Raw genomic sequence first — 20,070 nt, 5'->3', positions numbered from 1 at the left:
TTATTTTTTATTATGCTCTTCTTTTTCTTGATTATAGTATTAGTGTGGATATCATATCATTCCACTAACAAGTACTTAACAAGTTCTACTACCATTGCGTCAATTCTTATTAATAAAAGGAATTTGTCCAAACAAGTAACCTATTTACCTTACTAACTGTAAAACCTGCATCAGGTTTAGTTTACATACATGCATAACAAAATTGGTAGTTTCTGCATGGTTCCTGTTGTTTTAGACCACTTGAAATACTACTTATTATGCAGGGCCAATATCACAGATCAAATATGGTATTAGCAAAATCCTCCTAATAAATTCAGAGCATCAGCAATTGTAATTCACTATTCTTGGGGGAGAAGCAGCCCCTTAGATGAAATCATGAATTGTCCAAAATTCCCTAAACATGACAATAGTCTCGGTGACTCGCTACAATTTCAACTCAAGGGCTATAAAACTAACAATTTATCAGATTTAGAAATTCCAAACAAATACTACCTCTTTAAAAAAAAAAAAAAAAAGGGAAAAGGAAAGACAAGGCTTCTGCTCTTTCCACAATGTATCATCCTTAAAGCTCTGGCTTACTGGATTTCGAATTCTTCTTCGAACCTGCTTTCTTTCCTCCCCACCACTGCCGAATCCTGTGGGCCGCTGTGTCAGCATGTATTTTTAGTTGCTTCCCCGTGTCTTGAATTCCTCTTGTGATCTTCTCTTTCCAGTCGATCTTCGTACTTTCTTTATCTCTCAGAACCTTTCCCTGTTGAGAATTGAAGATTACATAAGCAATCTGTCACTCGTCAAAACCTATATCACTCTGAGATGAGGTCCGGTTTTACCAATTTAGAGGGGAAGTGCTCCTCATCCTCATCTTCGTCATCTGCATCTTCACCACCGAAGTTTTGATTCATCAAATCTTCCCTCGAGTACATCTGCATGCCAGGTGCTCCTGGCATACCCTGAAAGCAGAGTAAAACAAAATTTAGTAGCGCAGTAAAGTATAAATGGTATGAATAAATACAATATTACCAGTTAAGCAGATTAATACCTCCATGGATTTCATTATCTTTTCCATTTCAGCCTCTTTGGCTGACTTCGGAACAAAAGCCTCCCCTGGACTCCTATCCTGAGAAAAATGAACATTTAGGTTCATGATTTATGAAACTATAATACTTTTTCTTCCTTGATTAAATGTGCAAAGCCAAGCAGCTCATTCATGGATAATGACAGACATCCACATAACCAAGAAATAGAGATCGCATCCATGTATCTTTTGTAAAGGAGAGGTGGCAAAACTTCGATTGATGTCCATGTATACAAGTCTATAAAGACTGCATATCATGATCAAGACATTATATAACACAAGTTGAGCATGCAAGGAGAAAAATTCTTGGAAGTAAAAAATCATGCTAAAAGTTTGGTCCCGTAAACTATCCAAATCCTAGAACTCTGATTTAATATTTATTCTACAAGTTTTTTCTTATGGTGACTGTCTTGACAAAAGAAAAATAATAACCTCACCTCCACTACGGAAAATTTGTTGCCACCCAAACAATTACAAGAATATATATTGCTCGGATAACTAGATTAATATAGTAAATTTCAAGCAAAATGTTTAATGGTCTTCAACATAAAGATCACATGGAGTTTAAATTATCAGCATAGAGAAAACAGGAGGAAAAGAAACCATGTCAGTTACTTTATCTTAAGTGGTGCCTTGTCAAACTCTGATTCTTGGGCTTTCTTGTAGTACCATCTATCCATCTTAATTCTTTTGAACACATTATTCTTGATTTCCTGCATTTCGTATCTTAAAGGATCATAGGACTTGGAGCCTAATGATATTTTTCATATTACTTTACAGGCACTTAACACATTGACTTCACTCATAGTTTCAATTTATGGCAATGTATATTTCCGCTTTGAGACATAAATTTTGTTCTGTATTTATAGCATATACTTTATGATTTGTTCTATTAGCTTAACTGCCCCTTCAACATCATAGTTTCAATTTTGTTCTTTATTTATAGCATCTACAGATAACATATATTGCAATTAACATGGAATTTCACCTCAATTCCATTTTGCTTTTCCTTCTTTGGACAATACAAGCTTTTCTACTTTAAGTACTGCCACTCAGTTATTGGGATGGGAACGTATTTCCTCCACCCTTCAGTACCATTTCTTGAAAATTGTACATATATATTACATTAACCTATTTCCTCCAACCAACAGGCCGCAGGTTAACTGCCACTGGCAAACTTAAATGTTGCTATGGGCTGACTTGACTCGTACAACAAGAAGTAAAGCCATTTCCTTTATTATAAGCTCTTAACTCCGCAAATATCGATCAAAACTTGAACCCTTGTTAAATGGAGTAAATAGGGAAGAAAATCCTTCGGTCAAGACGGTATGGTTCTAAGGGCCCCTGTTCGGGCTAACGTGAAGTCGTTTCTGATTGGCCTAATGGCCTATAATCCACTTCTAAAATTATTAAATGTTCATCCTTTTTTTTTGGAATGTGTATCAAATCTGCATGCCATACATTCACAGACATTGACTATACAACAACAAAGCCTTTTCCCATACATTCACACATGTTGACTATATAAAACAATAAAAAGGATTTAGGCTGAAAAAACAACAATAAAAAGGAAACAGAAATAGAAACACGCCAAGACTTAATCCATATAACATAAACATAGGAAAGATTAAAAAATAAAAAGGCAATAATATACATAAGCATATTAACTTAGGGTAACAGAACTCGTAACCTTAGGAACTGGTGGTGGCTTGGTACTGCATGCTTTAGTGAGGTCATTGCAAAGGTAATTCACCAATGAATCTTTCTGAGGCTTGTTTTTATATAAATATTCCGCAACATCAGTATCAGAATATCCCATGACCTGTAACATCTCAGAGTGGAAAATCTAATTACAACACGCACATACACATATAAAAAAAAGTACATTTCAGATTGTTAAAGAGCTGAAATTAAAAAAAACTACGACTTTTTTTTTTTTAATGGAGGGTGTCCCCACCCCCTTGGGAGCGGAACTATTCCCTTCCTATTCCCGCAATCACCCCCAAAACACATGTATCAGGTAAGCTCATGGTGGAGACTTGATGCTCCATGCACAGAGGCCTTGAATGGATCACACAAACATTATTCATCTAATCTAAGCCTATGACATTGAAGTAATATTATTTGTGATTACATCCATTTTCCACCAACCATTTACCCTCAAATGACAGTAGACTTCGTTGCCAAGAACAATTATATGTGGGTTAAATTGACTATGCAACAAAGGTAAAATAAACATGAAATCTCACCTCCTGACATGCCCGCTCAATTGTTTTACATTCTGAATTGCACTGTCCTTCCGAGTCTTGTTCGACAAGCTACACAAGTTGCAAAATTGAAGTTAGATATCTTGCTAAGGCATTAAAAACTGAAGTTGTACCCAATCTGGGCATCAAAAGTCTACATTTACAACAGCAATACTAATATACTATAAAATCTTAAGTCCCTGCTACATGGAAACCACCCACCCACCCACTTTAACACAATCCTTGTCTCCTGATTGAAAATTTGTAAGCTCGTACACAATTTCATTGACATTCTAACGACATGCCATCACTAATGAAAAATACAGTATCCCAATGGGTCGATGAAGATCCATAGAAATACTTCCAAAAATGGAAGGAGAAAAAAAGACTAATTTTAGACAATCGGGAAGTTCAAAAAGAAAGACATACATCATTCTCACCTCCAATCTATCCCCTTGTTCTACTATATCAATTTTTAGAATCCAATCTGCTTCCTGCTTCTTCAAATTGCAAATATTCTCCGCTATTTCAATGATTTCGTACTCTGAGATCTGATCTCAAAATTGAACAGAACACAAAATGAGAAAAAATAAATCAATTAAACAGTTAGTTCTAACATAAAATAGATTGTAAAATATTGGAGATGAACCTCATTGATAACATTGAACAAAACAAAAAATTACAATTAAAAGTTATAGACATGTATCTTATTGCATACTAAAAGATTCTTGGGTAGCACACTTAACGGAGGATCCAGTTGGATTGGAGTTTGGCAAATGTGCAAGTTTAGCAGTTTACGTAAAAATAGGAGATTACAAATCACCTAATGTTTGTAAATCCTAACTTGACAACAGTAAGTGTCAATTTTAGTCCACAAGATATAAGCGTTATGTTCTTAATGCCATGTCCAATTTCCCTTTCTTCTTTGTTTAAAATTTGAATCATGTGGCAAGAGCCAAGAAACTTTTGAAAACTACACCACTATTGAGATGTGCCCAAAAATATATTAACACAAATATTTTGTGTGCCTTGGGGTAGGACCGGGCTGCGCATGGACAATGCAATTTGATTTTGTGATGTGATATAGTGTGGTATGTGCAGGGAATCAAAGTAAAAGGTTTACTTTTCTCCTCTTACAATTTTTTTTTTTTTTTTTTTTTTTTTCCTGCATTTCAGAAATGTTCGGACTATCCATATGAGTTAAATTGGACTTGTTCTTTTCTTCTTTTTTACATGTTAAATACTTGCATAAATCAAAGGCCCAATTTCAGATATTTTTCCTTGGCATAGCCCTGTTGGGATTGCAAATATATCACAAATGTCTCTTCTTCTCTGCATCTTATTCTAATAACTTTTATCTTTATATTTTTGTTTCAATGAACACTAAGAGTAGCCAATTTGTGCAATTTTTGCCCAAAACTAAGTAATGATACTTTGTTATTTTGGTTTCACTCGCAATGTGTAAAGCTCCATATTGCAAGGTGTAGGCAACCTGAAACTCTACCGATAATATAGAAAGGGTGACCTCAGAAGCCATCTTCATTAATAAGGTTACATATCTAGTGGATGCAAAATCACTTCAAAGTGGACTCAATTCAACAAATTATAAAATTTTGATAAGTTATTCCAGTTTTGTTATATTATTATTTGTCCTTATTTGTTCAATAATAAGAGCACAATACCTAAGTATATTACCAACATTAAATCTGAAAAAAAAAAAAAAAAAAAATCAATCTCTACTAACAACATCTTCCAACGAAAATCATGGGAAAGGTTGGTGGAAATCCAATACATTGAATAATACCCACTGAACCAATCCATAAATATATATGGAGAAAGACTCAGATGTCGAATACGATAAAACATGTCACAATTAAATTAAATTATTCATAATGAGCGATTTACCCAGCTACAAAACGAGCATATCAAGATAGACTGGAGACAAAATCAATGAATAAAATTAACCCAAACATCTATGTAATTAACCACAAGTTCTTGAATAAACATATGGGGAGTGATTAGAAACAAACCCAGCTAGTAAAAATACCTTCTTTGGAGAGATCTGATCTTGCTTTGTCTGTACTTGTAGATATAAGTGTTGTGCGAGCTTTTCACAGACCTGGCACTTTATATACGGTATGTCCTCTCTCCTAGCAACCATAACTGGTTTCTTGGCACAATGAGAGATTGGTACCCATGACGATATAATCACTAATGATATCAATAAGACAACAATTTGATCGATTTTCGCCATTACTACTTCTCTCTCTAAACACCTCTCTGAGTCTCTCTAGAATGCGAAGAACTCTCAGAGTCAAGTCTCTATTGTATGGTCGCGGTCGCGAACAGAGCAACGCTTGTTCGTTAATGGCTCAAACAAACTGTAACTCATCGAAATATTTGGACAGAATTACCCCTAATGACTCACTTATTTTCATAATACGACGTCGTGGAGTTGTTTGATTAAATTGTTACGTGTTTAGCTGTTTCTGATTGGTTACTTAACGCCACGTGTCTTGGGCCCATCCGTCGAGCCAAAAGAACCCAGACGACACGTGCTGTCATACTAATGGATTCTCGTTTCCATTAGCGTGTGATACCGACGCAGTAAATAAAAACTCATGAAACAATTTCCATTTCTGAAGTAATTCGATTCAAAATGACAGAAACACCCCTGTATGACAACGTGTCATTCTCTTAGTCTTACACATAGAAACAAATTGGATTACGAATGCAGAGTAACTCTTACCCACTATCTAAAACCCTAATTGTTCCTGCATTACACCCCGAACCAAATCAACTAGGGTTTTGCACTCATCGTCTTCGAAGATAATTCAATAACGGCGTTGACATGGCTTTGGCTCCAATCGAACCCCAAAGCTCTCCAAAACCACACAAATTTAGTAATTTCGTGGGCGAAAACTACGAACTCGCATTAAACCAGTCGATACCAAACCTTTTAGACTCACTTCGCACACCCTCTTTTGATTTATCTATTTTTGCCTCCACTTTCAACGAATTAATGCAAGCTAAGGTTAATCCACCTCTAGAAGTCATCTGGGTTTACTCGGCTTTAACCTTTCGCAGCAACAATTCAGCAAAAGACGACCCTTTGAATCGATTAACAGTCATAAGAGAAATTTTTCAGTTGATATCGGCTTGTTCGGCTTCAGTTAGCTGTTCGAAAAGCATTGTTTTAATAGCTCCTGTTATATACGAAGTGTATAGATTAATTGTTGATTTGAAGGCGAAAGATTTGGGTCGTAAGAGAGAGAAGAAAGTGAAGATTGAGGTCAAGTCTTTAGTTAACGTGATTCTCGGGTACATTAGTTTGTGTTGTTGTGAAGATTCGAATGATGAAGACATGTTGGGTTTGGATTCGGATGATTTAATTCGACCTTTGGAGGACCTAGTTTGTGTTTGGATCGGTGATCAAGTTGATGCCAATTCAGGGGGAAAGGATGGTTTTAGATTGTTTTTTCCACTGGTGACTGATGAGATTACTGAAAGGCTCAGTAAAGGAGAGTGTGAAGTTAGTGAGCTGGCCGGAGTTGTGATCGCGGAGGCATTTCTGTTGAGACTGTGCTTGGATTTTCATGTGGGGATTGAGAGATTGGAGTTGGAGAAAGAGTTGAGGAATTGGATTGTTGGTTCCATGTCGGGTTTTCGGAACTTTTACTTCTTCGGTTAGTCCCACCTTTCACTTCTTCTGTTAGTCCCACCTTTCACTTCTTCTGTCAATATTTTATCAACTATTGGTTGGAGTTCAGATTGATTGTTTTTTGAAAAATATAATATATTTTTCCCAACTTTTACTGGTATTGCACATAGTTTGTGCCTAAATGAATAGGTGGGATTCTTTGCACAAACAATTTGGTCTTGCATCATTTCTTTTTAAACATATTTGGGATGTATTTGGTTTTGTTTATTTTGTTCATTTCTCAATGGTATTTGTTTATATTTGAGATAGTCATTCAATTGTACCTATTCAATTAAAAAACAAAAAAGGAACTCCCGCATATAGAAATCTATATGACAAGTAACCCTGAATCAAGTGCAATGCATTTATCTCAAAAAGACATGCCTTGAGACTGTGCTTGGATTTTCGTGTGGGGATTGAGAGATCAGAGTTGCAAAAAGAGTTGAGGAATTGGGTTGTTGGTTCCATGACTGGCTTTCGGAACTTTTAGTTCTTTGGTTAGTCCATACCTTAACTGATTTTCCCACCTTTCACATCTTGTGTCAGTATTTTATCAACTATTGGTTGGAGTTCAGATTGATTTTTTTTTGCCAAAAATATCGTTCCAAACTTTTATTGGTTTTGCATCCAGTGAATGATACATAGTTTGTGCCCAAATGAATAGGTGGGATTCTTTGCACAAGCAATTTGGTCTTGCATCATTTCTTTTTAAACATATCAGTGATGTCTTTGGTTTTGTTTATTTTGTTCATTTCTCAATGGTAGTTGGTATTTGTTTATGTTTGAGATGGTCATTCTATTGTGCCTATTCAATTAGAAAACCAAAAAGGAACTCCCTCCATATAGTAATCTATATGACAAGTAACCTTGAATCAAGTGCAATGCATTTATCCCAAAAAGACAAGCCTTATAATGATATATATTTCCCCCTTGAATCATTTAAAGGAAGATGAGACATATTGATCCCTTTTTATGTGATTGCCTTCATTTTCTTTCTTCGAATGTTATTAATGAACTGACATTTAAATATTGTTGGTTCTTGTCCAAAAAAATTTGTGACATTCTAATTTCTCCTATATATTGCCAGAGACCCTTGTGAGGATGCTACTGGAGCCTACTTTGCCTATAAGCTCCTTATTGGTTAGTATCTCTTCCTTTGAATGCTTTTGAATCATTCTACTTCTTCATTTGATAATCTATATTCAGGTCCAATGAATTAAGTTTGCGATGCATGCTTTTTCAGTTACATATATGTTCACTCTTTAAGGTACACGAGCAAAAAATGAGTAATTTTTAATGATTGTACTTTAAATATGATGATGGAAATAGAATCCCCGTAAGTTGGGGAACCAAATGAGTCAGTGGTCATGCTCACCCTTTACCCGGAAGATATGATGGTGGGAATTCTCAGAGATTGGTAGTTGGATCATTGATTAAGGAGTTGTAACAGAAAGGTGGACCATTGATTAAGGAGTTGCAGTAAGATTATGAAATGTTGAGATTGCGGAAGGAGACACTTATTGAATGGTAATCTTTTGAAATGTGAAGGGATAGGTGTTTTATTGCTTGGATTTAAAAAATACATGATTTGATATAGGTATGTTTAATAATTTTCTAGTGTAAGACATGATAGAAAGATGGTCTTGGAATGATTGTTTCTAAAAACTTTTTCTTGGTAGACTTTGGTGGTTACTAGCAATGTCAAACCATGAATGGGAAGAAGGAATAATTTGTTTATAAAATATTTACTTTTTTGTCTTTAATTTTGTTCAGCATTGTCCTTTTGAACTCTTAAAATCATTTGTCATTTAACTCTCTCTTCACATATTGAGCTGTATGTCACATAAGTTCTTTGTTTTCCTATGACATTTTCCCTTTATTGTTCATGCTACTTGGCCATCTGCATTTTGTTGAAGTCTAAGAATTAGAATAGTATTGTGTAAATGCCATTGCAGAAATCTGAAGATGAGATTTTTCTGAGGAAAATTCTGTATGATGCTGTGGTATTAGTGGACTATTCATTCGTTAATCCTGAGAGAGTGATTCATGTACCTGCCAAGAACATGAGAAGTCTAGCCATTGCCAGATTGATGGTTACACATGAAGCCATAGAGTTGTTTAGGTATGTAAATCCCAATTGAAAATCTAACCAAACTCTCAAAGCAAAACTTACTGGAAGGAATGGGGTGAAAGGGGAAAAAAAAAGAAGCTTTTTTTTTCTTCCTGAAATTAACTCATAGCAGAAATCTTATCATCATCTTCCTGTTTGCAGGGAAGACGGGAATCAAACTAAAGCCATCTCTTATATAAATGCCTTCTCTAGATCTCATTTACCTTCTCAACTGATTAAGTGGTTCACTAGTGAGATTGGCAAGGAGGGCAAAGCTAGTAGACCAAAGGGATCATCACCTAAAGCATTATTGAGTAAGTGGCTCTGATATATTTCATCTTTGGTGTTGCCTATCATACATAACGAGTTGCCATAAACAGTTTATGACTAATTTATCAACTGCAATTCCCCAGAATGGTTACTTAACCTAGAGAATCAAGGGATTAAATCATTGGATGATGGCATCTCAAAATGGTGTGCCAAAGTAGATTTTTCAAAAGCAGACTATGAGCAACTGGCATATAATGCAGAAGGGGACAAGTCGGCTGGTGATCTCTTCTACATTGATAACAAGGGTGAAATGGAAATTGGGAACGTGGGGGATGAACAGATGAATGAGTCCATGAGTGCTGCATTTGTGGCTGCTGCCCAGACAATGACACCTGACGAAAATGGTCGGAGAAGAAAACGGAAGGAACGGAAAAATATTGAAAAGAAAAAACAGGTAAAGTTTCTCAAGTACAATCTATATGACAATTCTGGTTCATCAGGAGATAAGTTCACACTCAGCAAAGATGCTTCAAATAGTGAGAGCGACGTTGAGAATCCACTTTCCGATGAAGATGTGGCGGTGAATGAGTAATAATGGCCTATGGAGAAATTCTTAATGGACAGGCAAGACATACATGCAGTCTGTTTCATGGTTGGCTAATATATGTTTATGACTGACAGTTGTCAATAGGGAGCCGGTATGATGCTTCTAGGATGGTTCTCTTTCGCTATCTAAATATAGTTTCCAAATCATTTGTCCTTGAGTTTTCATTTCCAAATCATTTGTGCTCTGATTTTCAGGAATTTTTGCCCCTGTAAACAATGTATTCTGGATGGCATTGCCATAATCAATCTATTTTGTTGAAGCCTCCTGATATATTATTCTAGCACCTTTTGCACTTTAACTCCAGTCATCTATGTTACAAGAGGTTACATACAATTGGTTTCTTACTTTCCTTGTATTGAAAAAATATAATAATAATAACAAATAAATAAACACACCGCGTTTGGTGATGCAAAATGAAGGCAGATTAAATGAAGAAATAACACGAACATGTATAGCTCTAGAGATGCTGTGGAGAAGCAGAATCAAGATTACACAATTGCAGCTCCCTATATCTAAATGTTTGCTCCTGACCTCTCTAGAACCTGAAGTGAAAGTGAGCAACTATTGCGAGTATCTCGTTTAACTCATTGAGAATGGCCATTAAGCTTAAACATCAAAACCCCTCCGATGGTCCAGAAGAAGTTAAAAACTCAAATCCCGGAAATGCATAGTCCATGAAGCTTGAACTTCTCCGAAGTATCTCCACAAAATTTTGCCAGAGCACACTTCCCTGCTATCAGCAATAAAACAGCAAAATCAGTGACATATCCCATATCATTGGAAAATGGATATAGAAGAAAAGCACAAACATTGCTCCTGTTAGAGTGTAAGGATGAAATGGCAGCTTTTTTACTTTTGTCAAGATAGTAAAAAAAATATGAACCAATTGCTAAGAGCCTACAAAACAATCTCCTATAATTAAACACAATATTTTGGAATGATTTCAGAGGAAAAGTTTCAGTTTAAAAGGCATCAATATCCATATTTTGCATAAAAAACATATTTAAATGATGCAGGAACAATAGTACCTCGATTAACACTAACCTTGTAAAACAATGTGAGAGGTTCCTTAGCCCTGGAAACTATGATGGTACTGAGCACACAGCTTCTCCAAGAGCATGTACGGTTTCCAGAAGTGGTGGATTCAATTATTGTCATGGATAACTATTTTCTAAATTTGTGATGTCCGAAGTGCTTCCTACAGTCATGCCAGTCTGCACAGATGTGGACTCTCGAACATTTTGATTTTGTTTCATGGGAGATGCTTATATGAGCAAAAGCTAGAGCCAACCTTTCAGTGTGATAAATAGCTCCTTCCAAGGAATTATTGAAATGGTTTTTCATCATGTTGTGACACCACAGAGTCAAAGATTACTGAAATTTTGATAAGGTTTCTGTTGCTGGATAAACAATCAGATCATATGCAATATCCAACTGCTCGCTATGATAAAGCAAGCCTCCTCCTTGACCTCCTGATTATTGTAATGAAAGCACATAGCTTGTATCCAGTGTACAACCTGCTTCCCTCATTGATCATTAGCCAACGGGTGAATATCAATTCTCAGAGGCCTGCCCTTTTACTCTGACTGACTGACTCGGCTCTTCCCTTAAAGCATGTTGATTGCAGAATGCTTCTCTGATGGCAATATTAAGAGTGTGTGCAATGGTCTTGGAAGGAACAGGAGCAACCAACAATACCTTGGCATGGCCTTCACAATCAGTGTATCCCTGGATTCAAGCAAAATTCAAGCAAGCAGCCAAGTTTCTGTACCAGGCTCAATTAACATTTTGTCAATGAACAACTCTACCTTAATGGTATCACTTGGTTTTCCAAGAACATCAACAGTCCCTAAAATATGCTCGGACCCTTGAAATATTGAGTTCATTGTCATCGAGTTAATTCACCCAATTGTAGACAGATTTCCTTGATATTGGGATCTGAAGCATCTTGAGCAAAGAACATGTGGGCTTGAGCATTGATCTCCACCCAGCTACATCCTGGTTCCTTTTTCATATATAGTTAAAGTCGATTCCAGGTACAAGCTCAAAAAGTTTCCCAGCAGCTTTTTGGCCAAATTTCACACTTCCATGCATTTTACTACCCCAAAGAACAGTCTCCCAAATCAAGGCATTCTGGTTTAGCTTCATTTCCTCGATAAAATTTTCAACCCCGTAAAACTTGCCTGCTCGACAAAGGATATTGACCATACAAGCATGATGCTCAATTGTAGGCGTAATTCCATAGACCGTGCTCAGTGAATCAAAATACTTTTTCCCTTCTTCAGTCATACTCATGTGACTGCATGCAGAAAGAACACCTATGAAGGTGATCTCATCAGGTTCAGTGCCTTCATCTAACATCAACTTAAAGGCTTTAAGAGCCTTCTCTCCTTCCCCATTTTGCGAGTATCCACATATTATCGTGTTCCACAGGACAATGTTTCGTTCAACAATGTCTTTGAAGACTGCCTCAGCATCTTTTATGCATCTACATTTTGAATACACGTCAACAATTGCACTAGCAACGTATGTATTGCCCAACACCCCAGACTTTATAGCCAAGGAATGGAGCTGCCACCCATTTTCTGGGGTTGTTAGACTGGAGCAACCACTTAAGCAGCTGGAGAGAGTGAACTCATTGGGCATAACGCCTTCTCGTTGCATTTGACTGAAACACTTGAGTGCTTTCCTCCCTTGATTAGCCTGAGCATAATTGCCAATGATCACTGTCCAAGTGCTTTCATTTAATCTGTTGACTGAAAGGGCATTCCTTGAAGCTGAATCGTGATTATGTATTGCCTCAAACATTTGCAAACCCCTTTGAACAAATCCAATTTTAATGTAGAATGTGATAAGTCCATTGCCAACTGAATTATCAGATTCGAAACCGTGTTTACATATACAAGCGTGGATGTATTCACCAAAATGCCAATCACCCAGATTAGTGGCAACACTAATGAGACTGGAGATCGTAAATTGATTTGGCCTCACACCCTTATGCTTCATTTGACAAAATAACACGGCTGCTTCTTGGCTCTGGCCTTGCTGATTGAGACAATTGATCATTTCACTCCAGGCCACTACGCTGGGATCCTTGATCCTCCCAAAGACTTTAAATGCATCATCTGCCAGTCCACCCTTAGAGTACATATTGAGAAGGCTACAACTCACATACTCATTAAGCTCACAACAACTTTTATTGCCATAGAATGCACAGCCCGAGCTTCTCTCAGATCTCCAGAATTTGCACAACCCTTGAGGACGGTTGATAAAGTAAACTTGCTGAACTTCATCTCTGATTCTGTCATGCTGGAAAACACTTTGAAGACTTCCTTCCCATCACCCAACTGAGCCCATCCATCAAGCAGTGAATTCCACAATACAGCATTCTTCTCAGGCATGCAGAAGAACACTTTGTTTGCAATTTCCATCTCGCCAACAACAAGAGCAGACCCAACAAATACATCTGAAATCTCACCAGATTTAATTACTTGGGCATGCAACTGTTCCCCAAAATGTACATCCAAGCACATTGAACAACCTTTCAAGACAGTAGCAATTGTAAATCCATTTGGCCTAATACCTTCCTTTCTCATCTCATAGAACATCTCAAAACCATCACTGCTATGTCCTTCTGTTGACCCTAAAATCGGCTGGCTAGAGCCGATCTTAAATTGATGTAAGCCGGGCGTGCCAGAACCAAATATATGGTTCGAGTGTATTTTGTCAACTTATAGTCTCTTAGGGAATGTTGACTTCAGGCGATTATACGAGATAGAGAACAAATAAACTCCTAAATGAGTTCAATATTGTCTTAATTAAAAGGACTTTCTGTAAACAAATTATAGTAACATAACAAAAGAATAGAAAAGGGGAGATAATGGATATAGCAAGAAAAGAAAAGAAAAGGAAAGAATGAGGAAATATTAAAAGAAGAGAAAGAGAGGAAGAATTCTTCTAAGGGTACTTGGTACAAGGACCCTAATTATGAGGTTTTCTCGGCAGAAGTTAGAGATGAATTAGAAGTTAACGTTGCAGAGGTTAATATCAAAAAGCCATACGTTTGTGAGGCGTTGGTTAAACCTAAACCGACCACGGGGGGTAATTCATCAACGTCAACATCGGCAGCAAGGAAAGGTCCTGCCGATACCGGGAAAAGTTATTTGTTCGACTTATCGAAAACAGATCAAATTTTTGATCACTTGATGGCTGATAAAATGATATCTTTGCCTAAAGGGCATATGATTCCATCGGCAAGTGACTTGAAGGCAAAAGAGTATTGTAAGTATCATAACTCTTGGAACCATGCTACTAATGATTGTACTATTCTACGAGGTGTATTGCAGAAAGCTATTGACGAAGGCACTTTAAAATTCCCGAAGAAAACTCCAGAGACCATGAAGGTGGATACTAATCCATTTCCAACAATCACATCTACAAATGTAATAAGCTTAGCCAAGCGAGAGAATCGGCAGGAGGCAGAGAAGATATCTGGTGAGTTCCTTTCATCAACTGCGACACCTGACAAGATGGCAGAATTGCATAAGCAATTAAGGGAGGCTCAATTGGCCTTGATTGATAATGGTTGTTGCCCAAATTGCAAAGGAAAGCAACAACCAAAGGAAGATGTGCCAATGGAGGTTCAACCAAAGAAGAAAGGAATTCTTGAGAGGCTTACTTTCCCATTGAAGCCTGGGGAGGAGCCTCGGCAAGGTGATTCCAGCAACAACCATTTGAAAGCAGGAAGGCCAACTCGGCAAGGTGATATATCTAGCCGATTTCATTCCCAAAATCGGCCTCCCAGTTTTAAGAGGCAGTCACCAATTCAGTCAGAGATTTAGGTACAGAAATGAGCCAATTCATATAGAGTACGAACTGTGAAACCAAGGACAGACTCGACTGGAGATAGATGGACTCGAGTTAATCATCCAAAATTTCCTAAAGCTCAACAATCTCAGAATGGAGGCCTAACTCGATCTCAGAAGCGTATAGAACAAAGGAGAAGGGCTGAGGAAAAAAGAAAAGCTGAAGGAGGAAGCAAAGTAGTGCAAGCCGAGGTTATCGGCATTCCAGGTAAAGATAACCCGGATGAAGAGCATCAGCCGAGGTGGCCTAGACGTAACAATGAATTCAGAATTCAGTTTGGCAGTTTCCCAGACGAGATGTCATGTAACATGGCATTTGTATTACCAACAATGTTCCAGGCTCCATCGGTATCAAATGCAAATACTGAGAAGAATGAGAAGGAAACTCAGCCGATTCGGAATTTATCAATTCTTTCCTCAGAATCGGCAGAGAAGGTGGTTTTTGAAAAACCTTTGTTAGCAATGACTGAACAACTCAGGCCTTTGTATGTTAAGCTGTGGGTAGAAGGTCAACCTATTAATCGAGTCTTGGTAGACAATGGCTCGGTTTTGAATGTATTCTAGCAAACACATTAAAGAAACTCGGTAAGAGTATAGAAGATGTTATTCCTACTGATGTAGCAATTTGTGGTTTCAACGGAGGTTCTACCAGCACTAAAGGGATCCTTCCTTTAGAAGTAGAAGTTGGAGGTAGGACGTCTTAAAATCGGCTGGCTAGAGCCGATTTTAAATTGATGTAAGCCGGCGTGCCAGAACCAAATATATAGTTCGAGTGTATTTTGTCAACTTATAGTCTTTTAGGGAATGTTGACTTCAGGCGATTATAGGAGATAGAGAACAAATAAACTCCTAAATGAATTCAATATTGTCTTAATTAAAAAGATTTTCTGTAAACAAATTATAGTAACGTAACAAGATAATAGAAAAGGGGAGATAATGGATATAGCAAGAAAAGAAAAGGAAAGAATAAGGAGAGAGATAGATATTGAGAGATTGAGATAGAAAGATAGAAAGATAGAGATGAAGAAGAAATAGCAAGGATGCTATTTTTAGAACGGCTTGAAGAAGCAAACAAATAATAATAATGATTCTGAGAGTGCTGGACCTCTAGTAAAACATGCCTCCTTGTTTATTTATAGATATTATTAGAAACAAACTCCTACCAATAAGTATTCTAATTACAATAAAACTCTACCTCATCACTAAATACTAAATTTAAATTCAAACTAAAGTTCCTAGATAAATATTAATTCTTAACTAAAATCTAGTAAACATATAAATATTATCCAACATAAAGTTCAAAAGTATTTCAAAAATAATTTATATGATCAGTGACGCCCTTGTGTGTAGCCCTGTTCTCATGCGAAATATGCCACGTCATTGCCCTTTCTCTTGTAATCCATATAATCCATATCCATGTATAACACCATGTAGATAAACAATTGGTATTTATCACTTTCCTGCATATCTATTTGTTACTTCAACTTTATTCAAACCAATTCCATCTGTAATGTTGTAGAAAATATTCCATGCAACAGCTCAATCTTCTTCTAACTGCATCATTATTATCCAACTATAGCCCAAGTCTATTGTTCAGCCCATGTAGAGTAAAATGTCTTGCAGCCCAAAATGTCTTCTTATTACCACATCTCTTCAGCCCAGTATCTTCTTATGGCCCAAACCTCTGCCGTGTCACTGTTCATCAGGCCCAATTGTAGTCCAAGCCCAATTATCAAAATGGGTATTAACACCTTCAGCTATCAACTCTGCAATTAGTGAGGTCCAGGAGACAACATCTCTATCGGGCATCTCACCAAGCACCCGAAGAGCACAACTATATCTCCCACATTTGGCATAAACATTCACCAACGAATTACACAAATGTGTAACTGGGTCCATCCCACTCTTGATCAGCTGCCCATGAACTGCCTTCCCCTCAATCAAAGAGCCTTTCAAAGCACAATTGCGCAACGCGCCGGAAAACCGTTTCACCATTTCATCTGTTTCTGAAATTGCACTTCCTTCTCTACCCAACCTACCCACATTGAGTAAATGGCATGAATCCGATAATCTTTTCCAACTATGAGTTGATAATTCATTTGGTAAATTCTGAGAGTCCTTTTGATCAGCACATTTGGCATAAACATTCACCACTCTTGATCAGCTGCCAACTGAGCAAGACTCTACCATTTCGTTAGCTGAGTCAATTTGAGATTTCAAAGTATATATTGATCAGTTTTCTGGGCAACCAAACAATGAGAAAATTAAATTTCGAGGATAAAAAATAAAATAAAAAATAAAAAAACTACACTGACATATATAGTTAGGAGTTAAAAGTTCGGTTGAATTAAGTAAAATAATTATATATGCATCAATAATTATTGTTTAGGTTTAAAATGCCCTCCAAACATTTATTCTAAAATACTAAAAATTATTACCCTAAAATCAAATACTTTCTTTAAATAATTTATTTACTTAAAAATTTTAAGAAAATAAAATTTTTCCTTTAACTTTGAACTATATTAATGCAACTTATATATATATATATATATATATATATATATATATATATATATATATATATTTAGAGTATTGATTTCTTGCTCTTCATGGAGTAAGAAAATTCTTTTGCACTTTAACTTTTTATATAAATTTATAGAAAAGTTTTCACATTAATAAAAATTTCTATACATAATGAATTTTCACTAAATTTTTTGTATATTTCTAAATTGACATTTGCAAGTTTGAACCAGTATGGATTAGGACATATCGTTAAAATTTTTTGCACAAATATATATATATATCCTATTTTTTATTTTATTTATTTGGTAATATATACAAAATATACAAAAATGCCAAGTTGAAAGTGAATTCAAAAATCTTGTTTTTCTAAATTTTATGAAAGAAAAAATTATTTGATTTAGGAATGATATTTTGGTATTTTGGAAATACTAGTTTGGAGGGTATTTTGGACATAAATAATAGTTATTTATGCATATGTAATTATTTTACCTAACTTGACTAAATTAATCCGATTTGTTATTTAAGACTCTTAAATTTACCTAAGTGTAGATAAAAAATAAAATAAAAAAACAAAACCACTTAACCTAGAAAACTTTTAATTGAAAATGACGCTTTTGGGCAGGTCACTTTTTGAGGCCAATATGGTCTCTCTCATTCCCTGTGACAAATTATTTGATTGTATGGAATATAGCATAGCATTAATTATAAAAAAAAAAAAAAAAAAAAAATAGCGTAATTAATAGTAAATATGAGTGTAAAAAAAAAAAAAAAAAAAAGTAAATATGATACTGCTAATTGAGAATTAAGGATATACTGTAGATGGCAAGGGGCTTTCTTCATGCATAAAGTGCACTTTTAAAAATGCATGTATCGTGAGATTAAAGACATGAGGCAAGATTCTTTTTATTTAGCAAGTTGCCCAAAAAAAAATAAAAATAAAAATTATTGCCAAGTTACAAATAACCCTCAATAGTTTTACCTAACCCCTTGAAATCAAAATTAATATGTAAATATCAAAATGACTATAAAGGACGAAAAAGTAAAGTTGGTGAAAAACTCAACCACGTTTTTGTTGCCAATTTTATATCTACCTAAGATACTATCCAAATACAAAACCCATATTGCAGCAATTCCGAACACATAAACGAAACAAAATTAGTGAAGAGGCAAGGAGAAAGAATATAAAAATAATTTCTATATCTGAGAGTTTGTGAAAGAAAGCGAGTAGGGGGCGTTTTATGTCTTTGTAAAAGGTTATCCTTGTCATTTTGATTTATATCACACGAGTAAAAGTAACGGATAGTTTTTGAATCGCAAAGTGACAGAATGGGACAATTTGCAAAATAACGAGATGGTTCGAACGAATTTTTAACTAAAATGGAATTTAAACTGTTAGAGGGATCACGCGCAAATTAGGTATTAGTTTGGAGGGAGTTTTCTGCAATAAGCCCTTAATATTATTACAAGATATCATCATTAGTATATTCTGAAATTTAGCATATGTTAAAATGATTATATAATACTACGTAATATTCATGCAAAAAGACATACGTCTTATATTGGTGTCTTGTATTGGTAGTTAAGGTCCTTAACAAATGAATCTTTCGTACTATAGTAGCCAAAACAAATACGGAGTACCATATTATGATTATATAATTTTTTTTATCGAATATACTGTAATATATCATTTGCTCAATCCTTATATTCTTTTCATATCAAAATGTCTACCAAACACCAACTACTTAAAAAAATAATAGTAAATAGATGTAATGCATGTATAAACTATAATTACTCATTATTGAGACTTGAAATCAAATTTTTATACATGCTAGTATTTATGTTAACTAGCATTTACTTACAAATTTATGCTTTAAAAGAAGGGTATTAGTTAATTATTTATCTATTGTGTAATGTGTACTCACTGAAGAAATAGAGATGAATTTTGCTCAATATGAATGAATGAGCCAGTTCAAATTACAAAATAAACTATCATATTTAAATTTATCTTCTAATTAGTTTAATAACGGTTACTTTGACTATATTTGAAAACTCGTCAATTTAAAAAATACATAAAAAGTATAACTTAGTGCTGATTATGTTATAACTTAATGCAAAAGTGATATAGAGTGGTAATACAAAAGTAACAAAAATTAAATTTTGATCAGAGTGAGAGCACATTCAGAATGTTTGTTGTGCACTTGTGTAGTACTAAATATATTTGTATGTATAAAATTAAAAATAAAAAAAGTTTTACTACTTCTACATATGTTAAAAACCATTATATACTTTTTGGAATAATGAAAATGTAATTTTATTAACATGAGGAAATGTATTGGAGTTTTGTTAATCTTAGTTTTTTTAGATTAGGTAATTCATAACATTAATAAATACTTAATAAATACATATTATAATATTTTTATATTTTTAAAGAAATACAACATGAGATATCTATATAATTATTATATATTCTTAGAGAAATGTTTAAATAAGAACATTGATATGAGTTCGATGATTCATCAAATTAAATTCATGAATTAGAGAAGACTTTGTTCTAGATTGTTAATTCATCCGGAGAGCATACAGTATCCTATTAAAAGAACTGTGTAACTTAAATTTGTTGAAAAAAAAAAAAAAAAAAAGTGTGAAATATATCTTAAATTTGTTATTCTCGAAA

General features: G+C 35.2%; 2 protein-coding genes and 1 pseudogene across 2 annotated transcripts; 1 reads left to right on the top strand and 2 right to left on the bottom strand.

Annotated features, from left to right (window-relative positions):
* Positions 1-285: 285 nt before the first annotated feature.
* Positions 286-5,677, bottom strand: LOC132277126 (uncharacterized). The gene is made up of 7 exons (XM_059778873.1): positions 5,369-5,677; positions 3,762-3,872; positions 3,325-3,393; positions 2,766-2,897; positions 1,040-1,117; positions 831-950; positions 286-751 (listed from the first exon to the last, which is right to left on the bottom strand). Exons 1-7 carry the CDS (start codon positions 5,573-5,575, stop codon positions 563-565), a joined length of 906 nt encoding a protein of 301 aa, XP_059634856.1. The 5' UTR covers positions 5,576-5,677; the 3' UTR covers positions 286-562.
* Positions 5,678-6,068: 391 nt separating this feature from the next.
* On the top strand, positions 6,069-10,278 carry LOC132277125 (uncharacterized). Its single transcript, XM_059778872.1, has 5 exons — positions 6,069-7,007; positions 8,109-8,161; positions 8,977-9,143; positions 9,294-9,445; positions 9,545-10,278. Exons 1-5 carry the CDS (start codon positions 6,173-6,175, stop codon positions 9,991-9,993), a joined length of 1,656 nt encoding a protein of 551 aa, XP_059634855.1. The 5' UTR covers positions 6,069-6,172; the 3' UTR covers positions 9,994-10,278.
* Positions 10,279-11,896: 1,618 nt separating this feature from the next.
* On the bottom strand, positions 11,897-16,868 carry LOC132278398 (pentatricopeptide repeat-containing protein At2g33680-like; annotated as a pseudogene).
* Positions 16,869-20,070: the final 3,202 nt, after the last annotated feature.

The sequence above is a fragment of the Cornus florida genome, unplaced genomic scaffold, assembly GCF_030987335.1.
Source record: "Cornus florida cultivar Cherokee Brave unplaced genomic scaffold, ASM3098733v1 CherokeeBrave_3.0.0_Hap2_Chr10, whole genome shotgun sequence".
NCBI lineage: Eukaryota > Viridiplantae > Streptophyta > Magnoliopsida > Cornales > Cornaceae > Cornus > Cornus florida.
The sequence above is the reverse complement of the archived record's forward strand: the minus strand, read 5'-3'. Positions and strand labels throughout refer to the sequence as shown.

Bases quoted from the DNA above. Each gene is read 5' to 3' on its own strand.
- LOC132277126 (XM_059778873.1), bottom strand. From the start codon at position 5,575: ATGGCGAAAATCGATCAAATTGTTGTCTTATTGATATCATTAGTGATT. The intron at 3,873-5,368 runs GTATTTTTACTA...TTTTGAGATCAG, and splicing joins ATCAGATCTCTCCAAAGAAG to ATCTCAGAGTACGAAATCAT. The intron at 2,898-3,324 runs GTGAGATTTCAT...GAGATGTTACAG, and splicing joins TTGAGCGGGCATGTCAGGAG to GTCATGGGATATTCTGATAC.
- LOC132277125 (XM_059778872.1), top strand. From the start codon at position 6,173: ATGGCTTTGGCTCCAATCGAACCCCAAAGCTCTCCAAAACCACACAAA. The intron at 8,162-8,976 runs GTTAGTATCTCT...ATGCCATTGCAG, and splicing joins TGCCTATAAGCTCCTTATTG to AAATCTGAAGATGAGATTTT. The intron at 9,144-9,293 runs GTATGTAAATCC...TCCTGTTTGCAG, and splicing joins GAAGCCATAGAGTTGTTTAG to GGAAGACGGGAATCAAACTA.